Below are 22,785 nucleotides of genomic sequence, written 5' to 3' on the forward strand. Positions count from 1 at the left end.
TTGATCACTACAATATATATGGCTTCATGGGACTATCTTTCACCAACCAGCTTCCCTTACCACCTAACGTTTTCGCCTCCTCATTTCATTTCGAACCGACAGCTGAAATGGCGGCACAATAAGGAGCTCCAGTGAATTCACGACGCCCTCCAATCACAGCTATCTTCCCTTAAAGTAGAATCAAGTTTTTACAACACACGAGAGCTTTAACCCCTCAAAGACTCAAACTTTTAGATTCAAAAAAATTCATAAAAAAGATCTTCGATTTCGAATTCTAACCAGCTTGGCCTTTGTGTCGTTCGGGGTCGAGCGATGGTGTGACGGTTCGAAGAACACTCTCAGCGTCTGTGGCCTCCGATTTGGAACTCATTGCTCTGATGAGTTTTGGGAGATGGGCTTTCGAGTCACAACGCGTTTGTACCAAGAATTGTTGCCTTCTCAGCACAGTTGAAGAAGAATGCTTCACCAACATTTATAAGATTCTCTGCAAATATAAGAAGAAAGAAAAAGTAAACGACTCAGCCTAATAAGATTGTCGTTTCAGTATGTTAATTGGTGGATTACCCGGAATCGGAGCTGTGACTCAGATGGACCTGGTAAGATGTCACTGAAATATATGGAGACAGGAGTTTTTCCGGCGGTAAGTTGAGACTTCGCGGCAGAATTCATTGCCATGGATATAGTTTTTGCATAATATTTTTTTTTTAATTAGGATGGATTTAGGTTTAGAGATAGAGCTTTATATAAGAGAATTGCCAAGGGAAGATAGATCACAACATTGATGAATAGCTTTAACAGCGTCATTGATTGAGAAGGTTACTGAAAAAAAAACAGAGATTGGAGAAGATGAAGTAGAAGCGTCGGGGAGACTCCGCTTAGCTTGATTGAAGTCGTAAGAAGCAGGTTTGTGGTCTTGGTGGACCTACAGATAAGTTATAAAGCCCAGCGCGATTGAAACCCAACTGATTTAAATAACGAATCTGACGTGGCGAATTACTCTTCTCCTATTAGTCGATTTAATATGTCGACGTGGACAGACTAAGAGTTGAGATTATTTACCTTTTAATATTGTATTGATTTTGATTTTACATTTATATGAAACGTGATTTAAGGAAAATCATAACTTGCATTTTAAAAATAGATGCTGTTTTGATCGATAATATTATTGATACTTGCTAAAATTTAGGAGTATTATTAATGAATGTTCAATTTAGTTAGCTATTTTTAAATCCGATTACGAATATTAGGGGATGAGTGGAATAATTATAGTTCAAATAGATATGGTATCCCAACTATATATAAATTTGAATATTATTTTAAAAATAATTAGATTGGTAAATAAATAATGATATTAAAAAATATTTGTGGTCTGATCAAAGTGTTGACCATTATATATTGCATTTTGTAAAGGAAGACCACATATATGTAGGTGTGATGTATAATCTAAACATTGACTTACATTTCTGTTTATTTATATGTTATATTCATCTTGGTTAGTGTTTTTATATCAGGTATAGGGTTTGACAAAGCAGAAGATGATTTCGATGCGGTTTTCAGTTTGATAATCAAGAGGATTGTGATGGGCTGAACAATTATTTCTGTTTTGAATTAAAAAAGCCTGCACTTATGGACTTACTTTTTAATACTCGGTAATGGGCTTTAAGTGAGGTTTTGATATTGATATGGTTTAAAAATCGAAGAGTTGTGATTAGTTAGTACTAATGTGGCGACATAAAGAAAAGGAAATGCAGTTGCATTTGGTCGTAAATAACTCAAAAAGCAGTGGCAAAAAGCTATTAGGTATTTTACTTTAATAGTATAGATATATATAGATTAAGGTTATTGTGACATCACATTAATGTGATTAGAACATCTGAAGAAAGAGCAACAGAGCATTGTGACAAATAACATCACATAGTACTTCGTTGAATGTAAAGATGCTGAAATGGCTTGGTCATGAACTGAAGGAAAATCAGATAAAGAAGCCGAAGAAATCAGGTTAACTTAGCTTTTTGGTTAGATTTGGTTGAAATTAAACTTTGGTTTGGTTAAGCCGATTGGACAATATTTGGTAGACAGTAAACCGACTAAAAACATAGTGTATGGATTATTAAATTTTAACTATATCATGGAGAAATGAGTTTGTAGTTTTTAATTTTGGAAGAAATAAATTCATTAGTTTCATTTTGGAGAGATCTCACAGTAGGTTGATCACTTTGGGAAGAAATATAATCTATCAATTTATAATTAATTGCACAATATCAACTAAATAAATTTATACAATCAGTGTATTTGCAGAAAAAAAGAACTTAATTAAAACACAATTCACAATATTATGAAATTAGAGAACAAAATAAAATTTTCTCAACAATCAAGAAAACAAAAATAAGGAAAATTTCCATAAAATTTAACAAAATATGAAAAACATCCACAAAATTAACTTATAACTAAAACAGTCTTTTTCAGAAATTGAAAATTTTTATTAGGAAAATGCATCAATAACATTCGTTTTGAAAATCAAAATCATCTATTCAGATAACATAATTTACTTTATTTTTTGAAATATAATGAATAAAAAAGTTCAATCAAAACATGAATACTAATTTTATTATTTTGTGGAATATATTAATAAAATATCAAATATTACATAAATAATATTATTATTAATTATACATTTTACCTCAAATAAAATTTCAACAAGAATATATCGTAAAATTTAGTAAATTTATAATCAAAACAATGAATTTAAAAAAATTAAAATTTAAAATTTATATTATGAAATTAACCAGTAACATTTTTTTCAATTGAACAGCAACATTTATTTCAAAACTATAATCATTTTTTTATTAAAACAAAATTTACTTGATTTTCAAGTACCTTTATAAATATTAAATTTATAGCAAACATGTATATTTTTCATTATCTTGGTCAAAATAATTAATTAAATATATAATATTACATAAATAATTTTATAATTAATAATACATTTTAACTCAAACAAAAGTTTGAACAACAATCTACTGTAAAAGCTATATTTAGTAAAAACATAAGATAATCCACTAAAGTATATAAAATTTAACAAAAAATATGTGCATTTATTAACAAGTTTGTTTCTTTTCTATTAACAAAAATGAAAAAAAAAGGATGTAATGCTACATCCAATTCTTAATATATAATTAAAACATTGATTATTTAACAAAAGAAAATCATCTTGAACCTTTTAACAAGAGAAAAGAAAATCATATTTTTAAAGTAAAAAAGTAATATTTATTTTAAAAATCATAATTTTCAGATAACAGTTTCATTTACTCTTCAAGTACAATAATATGTACAAAATTAATCTAATATGTATATTTTTAAATCATAACAGTTTATATTAAATATTTATTTTAACTACTGAAATTATTTGTTAAATTTTATCCCGCCCGTAGGGCGGATCGGCCCTAATTTGTGATAAAATAAAGACATTTGTCCTAATAAATGACATATGTATTGATGATAACTGATAAGCATAAGTGCTTTTTCCAAGTGTCAGAAGAATGAACAATCATTATATTTAACACTTCCCCTTAATTATTCATTCTATATTACGTACAATCTCATTAAAAACCTAATCATGGAAAAATTCAATTGGATAAAAACCATGACTAGGACAAAAAAAGTACTGTAACATAATCTCCTCCTAACATAATGAACATAGTCTTTTCTTCATATGTCATGCAAACGCCGCATTCCAATACCGTAGACGTGTTTTCGGAATGTTGTAGTTGGAAGAGACTTGGTAAACAAGTCAGCCGGATTGTCGCATGACCGTACATATTCGATGTCCACTTCTTTATTTTTATCGAGTTCCTGAATGTACGAGAAAAATCTTGGAGGGATGTGCTTTGTCCTGTCGCTCTTGATATAGCCTTCTTTGAGTTGAGCGACGCAAGCCGAGTTATCTTCAAAAACTTTCGTCGGCTCTTTCTTGTTAACTATTCCACTTGAATCTTGTATGTGGTGACTCATTGACCTTAGCCACACACATTCTCGACATGCTTCGTGAAGCGCAATAGTCTCTGCATGATTTGAAGAAGTTGCAACCAGAGTTTGTTTCTGAGACCGCCAAGAGATCGCAGTTCCACCAATTGTAAAAACATAGCCGGTTTGCGATCGAGCCTTATGAGGATCTGCTAAGTATCCTGCATCTGCAAAACCAAACTCGGGTTTTCTAAAATACATTAGCCCTAAATCAACTATACCTTGTAAATAGCGGAATAAATGTTTTATTCCGTTCCAATGCCTGTGAGTAGGAGCAGAGCTATATCTTGTTAAGAGATTAGTTGCAAAAGCAATATCAGGCCTGGTACAGTTTGCTAAGTATAAAAACCCACCGATAGCACTCATATAAGGTACTTCAGGACCTAATATCTTCTCGCTATCTTCACAGGGCCTAAAAGGATCACTCTCAACATTGAGAGATCTCCCAACCATTGGAGTACTCAAAGGAGTCGCTTGGTCCATACGAAAGCGTTTTAATAACCTTTTCGTATAGTTTGATTGATGCACAAATATTCCTTCTCGGAGATGCTCTATCTGGAGCCCAAGACAAAACTTTGTCTTACCGAGATCTTTTATTTCGAACTCCTCTTTCATATGAGTTCGAGCATCATCAACCTCTTTTTGAGTTCCAATCATGTTCAGGTCATCTACATATACAGCGATGATCACAAAGCCAGATGACGATTTCTTAACAAAAACGCAGGGACATATCGCATTGTTCACATATCCTTTACTCAAGAGATAGTCACTTAAGCGATTGTACCACATGCGTCCGGATTATTTTGATCCGTAGAGTGATCGCTGTAACTTGACCGAACATACCTCCCTGGATTTTTCTTCCAATGCCCCTGACATTTTCAATCCTTCAAGGAGTCTCATATATATATATCATTATCCAACGATCCATACAAATAAGCTGTCACAACGTCCATGAGATGCATTTCAAGAGTTTTTGACGCCGTAAGGCTCATCAAAAATCTAAACGTAATTGCATCCATTACCGGGAAATACGTTTCCTCAAAATCAACTCCCGGTCTCTGAGAAAAATCGTGGGCTACTAATCGGGTATTATATCGTGTTACTTCATTCTTTTCATTTCTTTTTCTCACGAATACCCACTTATACCCAACATGATTTATATTCTCAGGCGTTATGACAATAGATCCAAAGACATCTCTTTTATTCAGGGAGAGTAATTCAATTTGAATGGCATTCTTCCACTCCTCCCAATCATGTCTTTTCTGACATTCTAAAATAGACCTTGGATCGGGATCATCACTTTCGTGATCGATTTCTTTGGACACAGAAAAGGAGAACATTCCATCAACATCTTTTATTTTATTTGTGATCAATAACTTTTGATCAAGGGCGTAGTTGATGGAAATCTCATACTTTTCTGTTCCCTCCTCGTCATCTGGATCCATATCTTTATTTGGTTCTTTTTGAACCTTTTCACTTATGCCTTCTTTCAGACATTTTTCAATATCAGGTTCTTCTGGAACCTTTCCACTTTCCTCAACCAATTTCTTTTTCTTTCGGGGATTTTTATCTTTTGAACCCGCTGGTCTCCCCATCTTTAACTGAACCCCAGGTTCATTTATTTTGTTTCCATCAGTTTATTCCCCAGGAACAACAACTCTTGATGGAACATTTGCAGCGGGTATATATGATTTCGTCACCTTTCTCGTATCTGTGAACGCATCTGGTAACTGGTTTGCCAATTTATGCAAATGCACAATTTTCTGAACTTCCAGCTTTCTTTGATTCGTAGGGAGATCTAGGTGTAACAACGACTGTGTACACCATGTAATCTCTTTAGGAATTTTTTCGAATTTCTCCCCTAATGCTAGAAATTCATCCTCATTAAAATGGCAATCGGCGAATCTTGCCGTGAACATATCACCAGTTACTGGTTCCAGATATCTTATAATTCTTGGTGACGTATAACCCACATATATTTCCAATCTCCTTTGTGGGCCCATTTTTGTTCTTTGTGGCGGAGCTATCGAAATATAGACCGCACACCCAAGACACGGAGATGGGATACATCTGGCTCTTGCCTAGATGCTAATTGTGATGCGGAGTACTTATGATATGCACTCGGTCTCAACCGAATCAGTGCAGCCGCATGCAAAATAGCATGACCCCATACAGAAATTGGGAGCTTTGTTCTCAAGACTAACGGTCTTGCAATCAACTGTAACCGTTTTATCAACGACTCGGCCATGCCATTTTGTGTATGCACATGGGGAACTGGATGTTCTACATCAATCCCCATTGACATACAATAATCATCAAAGGCTTGTGATGTAAACTCACCAGCATTGTCAAGCCTTACTTTCTTAATGGCATACTCTGAGAACTGCGTTCTCAGCTTTATTATCTGGGCAATGAACTTTGCGAAAGCCGTATTTCGTGTTGTCAAAAGACACACACTTGACCATCTAGTAGATGCGTCAATCAATACCATGAAATACTTAAATGGCCCGCACGGTGGGTGAATCGGCCCACATATATCACCATGTATTCTTTCTAAAAACGTTGGTGATTTATTGCCTACTTTTGCTGGTGATGACCGAGTTATAAACTTTCCTTGAGAACATGTTTTACATGTAAACTTGCCTGTTTGCAAAACTTTTCCGTGTTTTAACGGATGGCCATTCGAGTTTTGCACTATCTTTCTCATCATGACTAAACCAGGATGTCCTAGCCTCTCATGCCAGATTTTAAATGTATCAGTAAACTTCATGTTTACCACGGCATAGGACTCAGTCATGTTTATTTTTGTACAATATAGTCTAGAGGATAACATTCTTAACTCTTCCAATATATGTTTCCTCTCAGACTTAATGCAAAGAAACTCAATACCACCTTTACTCATAGTTTCAATATGATATTCATTCTTTCGGATATCCTTAAAACTTAACAAGTTTCTATGAGACTCGGGGGAATACAATGCATCATTTATTTCAAATATTGTTCTCCCTGGCATTGAAAATTTCGCTCTTCCCGAGTCCATAATAATCTTTGCATTACCAGATATTGTACTTACGCTTCCAGTGTAATCTTTTATTTTGAGACTGGAGAAATATTTCTTATCATTAATTATAGTGTGCGTTGACGCACTATCCGCCAAGCACATATCTCCATCCAAAGTCTCAAAGTCTGGCATTTTTTCTGAATTTAAAATATTTATAAAACATATATTATTAAACATAAAATATGAAACATAACATCTATTTTACAAAACAAAAGATAACGATACTATAATACAGTAAACTTATATCACATCGATCTTATATCACACATCGATGTTTTCTGGCTCAACCAGAAAATCTGATACGTCGAGATGAGTATCATCATTTAAACCATAAAAGGATGGCCCGGGTTCATCAGAGATGAAATTCGTTTCACCTCCACTTTTCTCTTTTCCCTTTTGGGATTCTTTATACAAATCGGCTAAGTGTCTTGGCGTACGACAAGTACGTACCCAATGACTTTTCATGCCACATATGTAGCAAATCTTTTCTGTTTGCCTTTTATTATCCCGGCCCCTTTCATTCTCGTGGAAGTCTTTTTTATTTTTTTCATCATACATACGGAATCTTCTTCCTCGTCTTCTCCCACGACCATGATTTCGACTTCGACCACGTCCACGTCTTCGTCCTCTCCGAAATTATCATAACTGGATGATGCAACATTCACTTCGGGGAATGAAGCAGATCCAGTGGGACGAGCCTGATGGTTTAACAACACGAGTTGATTATTTTGCTCCGCTACAAGGAAGATTTGCATCAACTCCGAGTAACGCTTAAATCCATTCACCCGGTACTGTTGCTGCAGGACTACATTTTCAGGATGGAACGTGGAGAGAGTTTTCTCGATCATATCATAGTCACTTATTTTCTCTCCACATAATATCATCCTTGAAGTAATTCCAAACATAGCGGAATTAAATTCACTTACACTTTTGTAGTCCTGGAACCGGAGATGGATCCACTCGTGTTTGGCTTTTGGTAAGATCACATACTTCTGGTAATCAAACCTCTCTTTAAGAGATTGCCAGAGGTCTCCAGGATCCTCTTTCGTAATATATTCATCTTTTAAACCATCATGTATGTGGTGTCGTAAAAATATCATGGCTTTAGCCTTTTTCTCATCCGACACTGTTTTAGTATTATCGATGGTTTCCAAAAGCCCGTTACCTCTTAGGTGCATTTTTGCACCTACTGCCCAGGTCATATAATTATTTCCCGTAATATCCAGGACATTAATTTCGAGCTTTGTCAAGTTCAACATGATTACTGTATTCATAAAATAATTTAAATATAGACGAGAATAAATGCATAATTTAAATGCAGAAATTAATAGCATAAAATAAATGCAAAAATTAAATTGCGTAACATAAATAAAGTTGGAGGTCCAGCCCACCATATCATCCAGGAGTCTTAGACTTGCATATTTGATCATTTTCAAAAGTTCGAGGCGACATAGTCGGCCATATTAACTTTTTCTTTTAATCAAGGTCCGAGGAGGTTTAGCCTTCCATTTTGACCTTTTATTCGCGGAGGTAAAACCTACCACGTGTTTCTCTGATCGTGAAGGCCTAGCCTATTTTAACGATCAGTCGGGAAAGGCAACGCCTCTCATCCAGAAAAATAAACGGAGAAGGCCTAGCCTGTCACTCCAGAATAATAAATAAAAATTTAAATAAATTATATATATTGAAAGACATAAATTTAAACATTACCTCGCTTGTTTGGTTTAAGAACGGTCGGTATAAGAGAGCTCTTCGTGCTGATAATGTGTTGAATAATATAGAGTGAGGTAATATTTATTAATCTGTATTTATTACTCCTTCTGTTTCATTATAAGTGTCGTTTTAGACTTGTGCACACGGATTAAGAAATCATTTAATTTTGCATATTTTCAATATAAAACATCATTACCGATACAATTCAACCAATAGAAAAATAGAATGGAGAATAAAATTAATAAATTGTGCATTGAAACTCTAAAACGATATTAATTTTGCAACGAAAAAATTCTCTAAAACGATATTTAATATGAAACGGAGGGAGTATATATATATGATAAAGCTTTTGTTTAAGGAAGAGAGAGAACACGTGAACTGGAAAATATGAAGCTTTATTGATTGTGATGACTTCACTCTCCAAACACATGAGAGACCTATTTATACTGTAATAAAGACGGTGACCATAGAAGAAAAAGACAAATCCATCGACAAGAGATGGTGACTATTTGTGATAAAATAAAGACATATGTCCTAATAAATGACATCTGTATTGATGATAAGCATAAGTGCTTTTTCAGGTGTCAGAAGAATGAACAATCATTATATTTAACAGCGTATGAGTTTTTACGGGTTCAACATTCAAGACCAATTGTATTCATCTAAAAAATCGTGACATATCAAAGCCCAAGGCCCAAATTTTGATCATCTCCCGATGAAACAGTGAAACACCCATGGTATACACGCATAGAGCATAAACAGTTATTTAGATTATAACAGTTATATATATACACACGCATATAAGGATTTTTTTTAGGTTTCATATTTTTTTTAAATGGACACAACTTCATATAAATAGCAGTTATTTAAATGGACACAACTTCAATTTTAATAGTATCGATGTCAAAATTACAAAGATTCACTTAAACAAACCAAATTTGGTTTGATAAAACAGAAAACAAACTTTCAAAATAATAAACAGAACCTACAGGGCTGGTAGAAGGTTTGAAGAGAATATCATAAGATTTGGTACATAGATCATGTATCACCAATGCGTCAAAGTAGTCACGACCTTGGAGCAGCAACTTGTTCTTGTCCAGAATTGCTACTGGTGAGAGCGCAAACTTGGGTTCGCCAAACCAAGAAAAAGTTTTGGTGAGATCTATCGAACACATTAACATCCACGCACTTGAAGAAGAATCGAACGACCATATCTCTTGGGTGGGCCAGTTTTTCTTGGATACGCACAAGCGATTATCAAGGATACAAATGGTGACGCTATAAAGGTCGTCAGGTACATGAGCAAAGGGAGCATTGCAGATGACTTGGAAAGATTCGGTGTGAAGATCAAAAGATAAAACCTTGGTATCTTCTTCGCACTCGGTGAGCCAGTAAAGTGAACCATCTAAATACACGGGATGACGGTGAGGATTTATCCGATAAGGAGAAGCAGGGTGAACGTACCTCCAAGCTTTAGTGCTAAAATCGAAAACTTCACAAGTGGTGGCGTTGTCTAGGCCAAACTCGGATGAGTTATATAGAAAAACCGTCTTGTATGTGCCGGTGAGTTTGTCTTTACCGAATCCAAGTTTAGGAGGTGTGAAATACACGTGTTTTTCAGACATGTCGTTTATGAAGTGTTGAATGGTGGAAAGAGGAAAAGTTTGATCCCACTTAGTGGCGGGATTCACCACGACGTTGACCCTCGGGTCGAAAACAGAGTAGAGGCATACTAGACCGTCACAAGTACCATGGCAGAGCGAACTGCCCAAAGTAGGGAACCTGACCGTATAAGCTGTTGATGACCCAATCACAAACCTTCGAGCATCTGTGTTCAGACCAACATCAGCAAAATAATAAGTGGTGACGAAAAGGGCATCTGGACCTCGTGCTTGCCTACGACGGATCGACTGTCTTTCCTGGAAACTTGGGGAATCGATTGCAGATTTCCACTTCTTGGACACAGACCTGAATCTCAGCAGAGACTTCACCGGAAGTCTCTCCAGTATCAGCTCTACAACATCGTGTGGAATTGCTTCCACACTCGAGCCATGTCTTCTCAATACCACCCTCGAGCAATGTCTTTTGAACATTGTATCTCCTCGTCTCTAATTGATCAAAAGAGGCTTTATATTATTATTATTATATATACACACACACGAGCTAGGAATCGGAATACAAAAAAAAAAAGGAAAATTTCGATCAGATTATTTCCATTAAGGATAAGGAGGAAGTTCCAAAGATTTCCATTCTTCATCCAAGTTTTTTCCTATCTTCTGAGCTGCTACGTCTTTCTAGCTAAAGTTAGATTTTTATTTATGCTGCTTTCTCTTTTTCTTTAATCAAAATATGTTTCTTCTTATTTTTGTTTTAAGAGTCAAATTTAAGTGGCTGATATTGTTTTCTTAGTCCTCTTTGTCTTTTTTTTTTCTTAAAAAGCTGGATATATTATACTATTACAAATTCTAAGAAATATTAAAGACGATTCTACTGCCATAATTATATATGTCTTATGAAGATTCAAGTACGATTGCATCACCTGAAGAAAAACATTCTATTAGTCTATTTAGTTAATCATTAAAAATTGTTCAATACCCATTAAAGAAAAACGATGGGTTGAACTAAAAGACATTACATTTGATCACCAAATTTTTAATGTGAGGCTTTTACCATTTTTAGTAATTTATAGTCATTTTACAAAATTCAAAATATAACATATAAGAAAACATATAACTTTTTTATTATATAGTCAGTGTGATTGTTTTTTTTTAATAATACAAAATTAAACCAGAAGTATGAAGTCTTGAATTTCAGATGTATACAGTCCTTTTTTTTCAAACAAAGTTGATTTTATTTCAGATGAATAAGAATGGAACCTAAATTATTTTATACTGGTATTCAAACAACTTATCTTGACCACCAAGCAATCATATTGGCATATTTGACATTAACTCACATATCCTAAAAATTGACCAAAGAGACCATACGCTTCTTTACATATCACATTAGTTTGACTTTTTTGTACATCATCCTTGGTGCATGAATGCATCGCTCATCAAAAGATCTCAGTTGCATTATACTGAATACTTTGAATAAGTTAGTGTTTAGTATTGAAAGATCAAGAGAAAGCTTAGAAGAATACTTGTTATTTACTTCAACGTAGGTTACATCATATATATACATCGGATACTCGACACTAGATAGACTCAGATATTACAACAACCTTATCTCAATATATTACAACTCCTATAATCTCTCCATCATATTCTCTTCCGTGTATATCGGTTCTAGACTCCTAGAACCTTCCTCAACACTCCCCCTCAAGTTGGAGAGTGTAGATCACACACTCCAAACTTGGATAACAAGTAACGAAACGCAGGCGTCCCCAATGCCTTCGTCAAGATGTCAGCTAACTGCTCATTCGTCCGTACATGACGTGTAGCAATGATCTTAGCCTTCACTCCATCTCGTACACTATGACAGTCCTTCTCCACATGTTTCGTACGCTCATGAAACACTGGATTTGCTGCAATGTAGATAGCCGACTTACTGTCACAAAACAAATCCATCGGACCCTCATGTATCACTCCAATATCCGCAAGTAGTCTCTTCAACCACAAGAGCTCCTTTAACGCATCCGCCATAGCCCTATACTCAGCCTCTGCTGACGAATGCGACACGGTGTCTTGCTTCTTTGTCTTCCAGGCAATTGGTGAATCTCCCAACAACACCATGTATGCCGAAAGTGATCTTCTAGTACGAGGACAAGATGCCCAATCCGAGTCACAGTAGGCCCTTATACGCAAGTCGCACTCTGCTTTCAACATTATACCTTGTCCTGGAGCACCCTTAAGGTATCTTATGATCCTCATAGCCGCATCCCAGTGATCTTCTCTCGGCTCATGCATAACCTGAGAGAGCACATGTACTGAGTAACACAAGTCCGGTCGAGTGATAGTCAAGTATACTAGACGTCCCACAACCCTCCGAAACTTCGCAGGATCCTTACACAGTGGACTTTTGTTCCTCAGTAACTTATGATTGGCCTCCATTGGTGTAGCGACAGGTTTACTCCCAAGCATGCCAGCCTCACTAATGATGTCGATGGCATACTTTCTTTGTGACAGATACATTCCCAACGGACCTCTTGCTATCTCTATGCCCAAAAAATATTTTGCCTTTCCAAGATCCTTCATATGAAAAATCTCACTCAACTTCTTCTTGAACTTCTCTATCAGCATGAGATCATTACCTGCCACGATCAGATCGTCTACATAGACTAGGACTCGTATACTCTTGTCTCCTCGTATGTAAAAGAACAGTGAGTAGTCCTCATATGACTGCACAAAACCAAGCTTCTCCAATGCCTTTGATAACTTCTCAAACCAACACCTTGGAGCTTGCTTCAACCCATACAAAGACTTCCTAAGTCTGCATACTTTGTTAGGATCATCCGACTTGAAACCTGGTGGTAATCTCATATACACCTCCTCTTCCAAGTCTCCGTGCAAGAAGGCATTGTGTACATCCATCTGGTGAACCTCCCAGTTTTTGGCTGCAGCAACTTGCAGTAGTGAACGCACCGTATCCATCTTAGCCACTGGTGCAAACGTCTCTTCATAGTCCTCACCTTCAGTCTGGTGATTACCACAACACACGAGTCTCGCCTTATATCTCTCTATTGTCCCATCCGCATTGTATTTGATAGTAAACACCCATTTGCTTCCGATAGCCTTCTTCCCAGCAGGAAGGTCTACCACATCCCAAGTTCTGTTTAACTCTAGAGCAGTCACTTCTCCTGATACTGCTTTATTCCATCTCTCGTCATTGAAAGCTTCCTTGTAGTTTTTCGGAATCACACCAGCGCTAACAGCTGCAAGAAAAACTTGGTGGTGGTCTTAGAAGAAAGCATCAGTTACAAACTCTGTAATAGGATACAAGGATTGTTTCTTACCTGACCGTTTTGACGGGGTCTCTGATCGGGAGCTAGCGACAATGTTATGTTTATCAGAACTCACTTTTGCATTGTAGGTCACGTAATCCTTCAGCTTAACCGACGGAACTGATTTTCTATGACCCCGACCCAGAAGTTCTTCATTACTCTCCCCCTGAGTACTCTGTTTCTCAGCTCCATCTGTTCCAGTTTCTGCAACTCGATCAGTACCCCCCGAAGCACTCTTCTCCACGATCGTTACAGCTTCCTCAGCCTCTACATGACTGCTTTCTTCATCGGCCATCTCACCACACTGGTCATCTTCTTCGTGTTCCTCACTCAGCACACGCGGAACACAAGAAGTCTGCTCCATCTTCTTTTCTTCATATGGATAGACTTCTTCGTCAAACACCACGTCTCTCGAGACAAAGAACTCCTCTTTGTCAAGATCATACACCTTCCACCCTTTCTTTGCATATGGGTAACCTACAAAGATGCACCTCACACTCCTAGAACCAAACTTATCCCTGTCTCTTCTCGTCTTGTGTGCAAAACACAAACACCCAAACGTCTTGATATCACGGTACGATGGAGCCTTGCCATATAAAAGTTCATACGGCGTCTTACCATTAAGAAGTTTCGTCGGAGTTATATTTATGAGATGAGCTGCAGTCAACACACTTTCTCCCCAAAAGCGAACCGGGAGATTAGCTTGAAACAGAACCGATCTCGCAATGTTCAGAATATGGCGATGCTTTCTCTCCACTCTTCCATTCTGCTGCGGCGTCGCAACACAAGAAGTCTGATGCACGATCCCTACTTCTGCAAAATACTTAGACAGACACATAAACTCTGTCCCGTTATCACTCCTTACCGTCTTAACACTTTTGCCAAACTGTCGAGACGCTAGTGCAATGAAGTTCGGTAGGACTCGCTTGACTTCGCTCTTCTCTAACAAGAGATAAATCCAAACTGCCCTGGAGAAGTCATCTACTATTGTAAGAAAATAGATAGCACCACAAGAAGATGGGACTCGATAAGGGCCCCAAAGATCTACATGTATCAACTCGAATGAAGATGAACTTTTATTAATACTTGTAGAAAACACTTCTCTTGTTTGTTTGGACTGGAAACAAATGTCACAACCACCAAACTTATTCGAAACATCTTTAACACCAGAAACAAAAGGCAAAGAACTTAAAACACCAAACGCAGGATGTCCGAGACGTCGATGCCACAAAGTCTGATCCTCTGAAGCCTTAACTCTGTGTCCTCTCGCCACTGTGACATCCCGATAAACATAAACACCATCTTTAACTTCACCGGCTCCAATCAGAGTCCTCGTAAAACGGTCCTGCAAAATACACAAAGTATCTGTAAATACAGCCAAGCAACCAGTTTGACGAAGTAATTTTGCAACTGATAACAGAGTACAGTTCAAATTTGGAACAAAAAGAACATTTTCCAAGGTCAGTTTCATCGACAACCGCAGACTACCACTCTTGGTAGCCATCACATGACTCCCATCTGCGAAGCTTACTGGGCAAGGTATGATACTCCGGACATCACTAAGCAACAATAAGTCTCCCGTCATGTGATGGGAAGCTCCGGTGTCGATGATAACTTCACCGGTCTGTACAGTACCATTCAACTTATCCGGAATAGGAGCAGGCCTTTGACGCTCAATCAGGGAAGCAAGTGACGCCCACTGCTCAGCACTGATGTTCGGTATTGGTAAGCCTTGACCTCCAGAGGATGAAGTGCCCGCTGTCTGCACTGCATTGACTCGTGGTGAGGTACTTCTGCCGCGACCACGACCTCTTCCACCTCTTCCACTCGTCTGGTTTCTCTCAGTAAACCACTCCGGGAACCCTATAAGTTGCCAACACTCCTTCTTCTCATGACCAGTACGACCACAATGTCCACACACAACAGAGCTACGACCACGAGCAACCGCCCCTGTTGCACCTTCTTCTTGTGACGACCTTGCCACAAACCCTACTGGTGCCTCCTTGGTTTCAAGACGCGTACCCCCGAGCCTCTTCTCTTCTCTAACAACTCGTTGGTACACAGTGTTGAGATCAGGGAGCACCTCCGATCCAATGATATGCGCACACACATTGCTAAATCTCGCCTCATCAAGTCCTAGAAGGAATTGGTGAACTCTCTCTTCCTCATAATCCTTCGCATAGCTCTCAGCTGCATCACACTTGCACGTAGGAATCGGTTTGCAGTTCAACAACTCCTCCCATTTTTGAGAAAGCCTTCCAAAATAGTCCATAACAGTAGAACCATCTTGTTTACAGGAGGCTAACTCCGACTTGAGCTGATGCACTCGTACCGCACTTCCAACTGAGAAGCGCTTCCTTAGCTCTGTCCACATCTTGTTGGCGTCCGGTGAGAAGGGAACCGTCGATCGTATCGTCGGTGAGATAGAAGCCCTGATCCACCCCACGACCATAGAGTTGGCTGTTCTCCACATCTCAGCCTCCACCGGCTTCTCCACTTCATCCGGCATCTTCAAGCTTCCGTCTACAAGACCAAACTTACGCTTGGCACGCAAGGCGTTTTCTAGTTCAGATGCCCACTCGGCATAGTTTTCTCCATTGAGAACCACCGGAGAGATCGAAATCCCTGGGTTATCTGACGGCGCAAGATAGTACGGAGACCTCCGTTCTTCTGCTATACCCGATGAACTCACAATCTCTTTTCCAGACATTTTCTTCTCGTTCTCTTGTCTACGAACTCACAGAAAGTTTTAATTTTCTGTTGGCTCTGATACCATGAAAGATCAAGAGAAAGCTTAGAAGAATACTTGTTATTTACTTCAACGTAGGTTACATCATATATATACATCGGATACTCGACACTAGATAGACTCAGATATTACAACAACCTTATCTCAATATATTACAACTCCTATAATCTCTCCATCATATTCTCTTCCGTGTATATCGGTTCTAGACTCCTAGAACCTTCCTCAACAAGTATTGCAATATGGTTCGGAATGTTTACTTCTTCTTTAGAAAATGGCTGACGATTGATCATACTTGTGTTTTCTACTGTGATTTTCTTATGGAAAGTTGTTTCTTTTGTCTTATTGGGTTAAGGTTTTGGTGAAAGGATTAACATAGGTTTGTTAAAGAGGAAATGTGCAAGTGTTACTCCATTCTAACGATATGTTACACCTTCTTCTCTACAGAGACAGTACTAAACCGGTATATTTATCCTGCAGTGGCTATATGTCACTGGAATATGCAACGGGAGGACTGTTTTCAGCTTTTTTTTTTGGTCACGAAGATTGTTTTCAGCTTAGGAGTGATACTCTTAGAGATTGTCAGTGAAAGAAGTAACTTAAATTCGACTCTTGTGTTTCGTAACTCCCTTGAGACTGTTCTCAAGCTCTAAAAAGCTTCTCTGTTTTATAGGTATGGTGAATCTGGAACATAGGGGAGACTAATGGTCTTATATGTAACTCAATTAAGCTCTTTAAGCGTGGGCAGAGAATAAATCCATCTATCTTTTATAGATGTTTTAGGTCTCATACATATAATAATGTACACGTACTTTTAATATAACAAACTCACACTGTATGAAATCAAGAATCATCTACCTCTTAAATGAAAAATCTTTTAAGCTTTTGCTAGTCCTTATAGGAGGAAGTTCCACGGACGCAAGAACAGGTTTCTTTTCCGAGCTTTCATGGGCAAGAGAATGATGTGAGGAAGGTCCAGCTTCTTGGTGTTGTTGAGACTCAGGATCCCAAAACTGGTGTCCATCATGATGACTAGAGTATCTAGGAGAAGGAGAGTTCGGGAAACTTTCAGCACTTCGGTGGTTGAAATTGTGAAGGAGATGGATTGGAGATGAGCCATGAGTTGGTGTAGTTGGACGGCTAGAGTAAGGTGTGGTTGATTCAGAGTGTCTTCCATGTTTTGTCTCTTTCTTTGCTGTGTGATGCCACTTCTTTAACGCTGTGGCTACTCTTTCGTTGAATACCGTTGGCTTCATCTTAGTACCCATCTACACACATTTCATCAAAACGCAATGATGTCAGGAAAAAAAGACTAAGATCATATCCTAACTGTAATGTTTGTTGTGTCAAAGTACCTGAGTGACAAGAGCATAGAGTGGAAGGGTCACATAGCTGCAAAGTATTTGTACAATAACTCTGCAAAGGTTGTGACTATGTTAGTTAAGGACTTATAATTTTCCCGCGTTTTCTCAGAATCAACAGCTAAGTTAATGTTAGCTTACCCAACTACAATTCTAATGACCACATCTGCATTGCTTTCATGGAAACAGTTCCTGAGATTAAACTCATACTGCATATACCAAAAGTTCATGACATAACAATTAGTATGGATGGCTCCATAATATCAATGTCTGTGTGAAAATAAAATGTGAAATGGAATTCTTACCGTACTCCAGGCAAAGAAGGCAAGTTGAAATGCATTCTGCAAAAGTGAAGGGTTCATGAGTTTATCATCATACCGTTAGGATAAACCGAGTGGTTAAGGATATTGAACCGTACCGTGAAAAGAACCAAATGGATTAGGAAAAGGATGAACCGAGGGCGGCCAAACCAGAAGAGATCATCACCAGGCTGAACCACAGGGGCGCCTCTCACCACATCACCTTTCTCTTGGATTCTTAGACCCAGTTTGGTTATAATGACTTGAAGCTTTGTTCCAACTATTAGAATCACCTGCACATAACATTCATTCTGTTAAAAGGACATATCTGAGGAAATGTTTATTGGTTCAATGGTTTGTGGTACTTACAACTAGTGGAATGAATGGTAGCCAGAGGTAAGAACGTAGTCCTGTTTCAAATGAAAACTGATGTCAGTTTTGTGCAAATATTGATGCATAGATATTGCGGTAAGCAATGAGTGTTACCATTAGTGTTGGTCAAGAGGAATAGCACGGCTACAAACCAGATAACCGGACTGCATAAAGTTAGCAGAGATTTAGACAAATTTGAATTTTTTTCTCAGACTATCAGAAGGTAATGAAGTTGATCCTAACCTGATTTCGACAACAGTTTTGAAGTCTTCTTCTAATGATCTCTGAATATACTTGCGGAAATCAAAACTTCTTTCACTACCAGGAGCAAAATGAGCCTAAACAAAATAATAAGTTAGATTATTTTCTTAAATATGAGTTTGTAATGGTGGTTAGAGGATTGGTTTGTGAAGGTTGTACTATAAACAGTGTGAACACTAAGTCAATATATAGAAAACATTATTTGAGCTCTCTCTGTCTTTCATGCTTTATCTCTTCATCTTAGTAACTGTTGTACTAAACAGTATATGAACAAAACAAAAAGATCACTATATAAGTTCCTTACCGTGATGAAACCATGTCGCAAAGCTAAGTAATCAACTTTGGTGACAGATCCAAAGAATTGTCTGAAAAAACACACAGTCCATAGCGTAACACTAGTCTTGCTCCAGAAATTGAGATGTCTTCTTCCAAAAGATGTGTCCCTCGCAAACCTGAACCTCTCAGGATCTACATAACAATATGAATGCATCCACCATAAAGTTTCGTACTATTTTCGGACTCTGAATCTGATTTAACAAGGCATAGGGCATACCGTTGGAATACTGATATTCTATGGTCTTGGTCTCATTCTCCCAATGCTTCCACCTCCTCATCTGCGATACTCAAGAGAACAGTAAATCAACATCTTTTTTTTTTTTTGCAAACAGTACTTCTTGATGATCTGGTCACTGCAGCATGCACAAGAAAAGTAGTTACCTTGGTCTTTCCGAGAGCATAAGTAACAATGCAGTAAATAACATGAACCACCGCGAGCACGAAGATGAATATATGCAGCTGGTGGATTCCATAAGCAGATACAAAAGCCACTTTCCCCTGAGAAAAATCCATCGATCACAGTCATATACTATAGGATGAACAACAAGCGGATAATGGAAGATTATTTAGTTACCTTCTCAGCGCATTTGTCATAACCTTTGGTGGCTAAACTTCGTCTAGGGATAAAAGAGTCAGCTAACTCAAGGAGAAGTCTGTGACTGGGTTTTTCATCATCGTCTCCTCCTTTTTTGCCGGAGTCTTTCTTCTTTCCGTATTTTTCAGCTTCTTGTGCGGCGCTGCAAGGGTGCATTGATGATGCAACGCTTTGGGAGACGCAGATGTTTGAGATTGGTGTTTGTCCAATTGTTAGGAGTAGTGATATGAATCCCAAAAGCATAAGCTCTTTAATAACCAAAAAAAAAAATAGTGTTAAACCAAGAAGCTCGTTAATGGATGAAGTTAGGTAGCAAAAGATGTTTTTTTTTCTTTGGGGTTTACAGTGCTGTCAATTTTTTGTTACCTGCTTTGACCTTTTCAAGAGCTTCATAAAGAGCCTTCTTGTGCTTCTGTTTGAACCACTGCCATTAAAGAAAACAAAGAGCAGACTTAGTCATAAGAGAAGAGGACTGAAACAGAGGAAGTAAGAGAAACAGAGGAAGTAAGAAAAACAGAGTGACAAGGCAGAAACAGAGTAGAAAGCAGAACAAGAATACGAAACATGGTAAAAAGAGATATGCACAGCACAAGATGAGCAAAGAGAGAAGATCTAAACAAGAAAAGTTATGCCGAAACAAAAAAAAAAATTGGGGAAAAAAGAAAGAAAAAGAGATGTAAAGAACAGAGGAAACAGAGCAAGAGCACTAAACAGAGGAATCTTGAGAAACATATGGGGACTTACGGTTCCAATTTTGTGAATGGATTTTTCAAGGACAATGGAAATGAACAGTAAGACGAAGCAAACAACAGCGACTGCCCACGTAGAGGTCTCCTCTAAAGTCCTCTCTTTTACTTGATCCGCCATTAGAACTTAAAAAGGAAAAAAGCCCAAGTGACTATGTCCTTCCCCGAAATCTAGTCTTTTTTTATATAATAGAAACACAGACTGAGAGAGACAGGACACAGAGAGAGTTTCGTGTTCTTCTTTTGCTCTCAATTCTGAATTAATACGCTACGCAGTTTTGAACAAACCAGTTGTCTGGTCATAAATATATAGAGGGAGCTATGAGAAGACGAAAGAAAGAGGAAGGAAGGAAGGAAGAGAGGAGATGAAGATAAGACTTCCCGCAATGAGAGACTGTAAACTAAAGGCTGAATCTGACGTCTTTTTTAGAAGCGTTCAACGTTGACTTTCTAATTTGTTCGCTCATGTCTTAACGTGATGACTTCTCTCAATTATTAACCGTGTTCTTTTGTGCCTTTTCCTCTTGTTCATTGTGATTCCTTTGGCCTTGTTGTTGTGGGTCAATCAATCATGTTTTTTTTTTCTTTTTTTAATTTCCCTTTCAGATCTTTTCTAGTCTTGTTTGGCAACTAGATTAATCATACTCGGGTTTCAGCTTGGTTTGGTTATTTATTAATTATTGTTAGTTATTTATTTTAGTTTTTTTGCTTAAAAGTTGTTTAGTTTTGTTGTTCTACTTTGTGTGTTCTCTTGTTGTATAATACTATAGTTATCCATTTGACCAAACAAATACAATAGTTATCTCAAATGGCACTTGACATAAATTAATTAAGAATAACAATACCATAATTAGCATAATGGGATCTGGCTGGAAACCTGTATGCTTTTACTTTATTTTGTTTGATGATCTTGTTGTCTTAATATACTATCTAAAGATAAAATATTTCAAAGAATGAGATACTTCCCTATGAAAATATCAAAAGAGAAAGACTGCAAGGGAGTAAACGGACTGTTGCGTAATTTAACTTGTGGCTGCTAAAAAAAAACATGTGGCTGCTTCGTCTGATGTAGCTATACTAGAATCCAATGAAACTAATTTTGAATTTTTTCTTTTAGCCCTTTTTTCAAAAAAAAATAATAATTTTGAACTATGATCTTTGTCGCACCTACAAAATATTCGGAAGATAAAGCATGACAGATGAATGAACCGATGCATGCGACAATGATTAATTAATAGTTATATAATTATTCTGGTTACTGGAAAATGTTGTGAAATTAGCTGACTTTCCATTAGCCAGCGCAATAGTCTTTATCTAATGGCGCCCCCTTAAACTATATATACAGAAGACTTATATGAATGTTTCCAGATTTCCATTAATATCTTTAAAAGGCTCAGAGTGGTCCTTACGTAACATGTGATTAAACAACGACACTGACCGGAAAAAGAAAAGATTAAACGCCTAATACCGACTGCAAGTGGACATACCATGTATACATATATTTGAATGTAAATTTGAATGTAATTATCAGATCAAGTGAGAAAAGTATTGAGGAATCAATGATATGCATATATACTCTTTTTTTCTTCTTCTTCTTCGTCGATGACTCGATGTACTTTTAGAGTTTAAAGCAGACGGGTCTGTAGATGATTATAACTGACTATCGAAGTATATATTATAAACCGTATTTCATGTTTATGACTGACACAAGTGCAACTTTATTGAGTAACAAATAACAATTTGCATATATGTACTGACACAGAAAAATATATCAAACACTTGTCGGCAAAAACATATATGCATAACCAATTAATTTGTTAGATTTAGGCAAAAAACTAATTAATTTGTTAGAAGATAAAAAAATACAGTGAAACCTCTATAAATTAATAATGTTGGGACTACACCAAAACTATATTTTTTATTAATTTATAGAGATTATTAATTTATCAAGATACTAATTGAATCAAAAATTCAATTTGGGACTATGAAATTATATTAATTTATAAAAATATTAATCTATCGATTATTAATTTAAAAAAGTTATACCGTAGACTATTTGTTTATTATTTAGGCTGAAATAGTATATCATTATTATAACTATTTGAAATCAAGTTGCAAATGTGTGTTTTCTCAAAAAAAAAAGTTGCAAATGTGTCACCAGGAAAAAATTGTCACTTGTCAATGTTGTCATAGGCTGTTAGATATACAATTATAATGTAATAAAATTTACTAACTTTTAAGATAAACAATTCACTGTATATCAAACTAAAGAAGAAAGAACACATTATTATTGTGAGATTGAATGGTCGTATTAGGAGATTTCCTAATAG

General features: G+C 37.0%; 2 protein-coding genes across 2 annotated transcripts; both read right to left on the reverse strand.

Moving 5' to 3' along the window:
- Positions 1-9,698: 9,698 nt before the first annotated feature.
- On the reverse strand, positions 9,699-11,014 carry LOC108838390 (F-box protein At1g11270-like). The gene has a single exon (XM_018611337.2). It carries the CDS (start codon positions 10,888-10,890, stop codon positions 9,721-9,723), a length of 1,170 nt encoding a protein of 389 aa, XP_018466839.2. The 5' UTR covers positions 10,891-11,014; the 3' UTR covers positions 9,699-9,720.
- A 6,218-nt stretch (positions 11,015-17,232) lies between these two features.
- Positions 17,233-20,898, reverse strand: LOC108863494 (MLO-like protein 2). The gene is made up of 14 exons (XM_018637937.2): positions 20,454-20,898; positions 20,076-20,133; positions 19,689-19,957; positions 19,496-19,612; positions 19,332-19,392; positions 19,083-19,246; positions 18,761-18,855; positions 18,632-18,681; positions 18,515-18,555; positions 18,265-18,438; positions 18,152-18,187; positions 17,988-18,055; positions 17,841-17,901; positions 17,233-17,753 (listed from the first exon to the last, which is right to left on the reverse strand). Exons 1-14 carry the CDS (start codon positions 20,574-20,576, stop codon positions 17,340-17,342), a joined length of 1,731 nt encoding a protein of 576 aa, XP_018493439.1. The 5' UTR covers positions 20,577-20,898; the 3' UTR covers positions 17,233-17,339.
- Positions 20,899-22,785: the final 1,887 nt, after the last annotated feature.

This window comes from Raphanus sativus, chromosome 5, assembly GCF_000801105.2.
Source record: "Raphanus sativus cultivar WK10039 chromosome 5, ASM80110v3, whole genome shotgun sequence".
Lineage (NCBI taxonomy): Eukaryota > Viridiplantae > Streptophyta > Magnoliopsida > Brassicales > Brassicaceae > Raphanus > Raphanus sativus.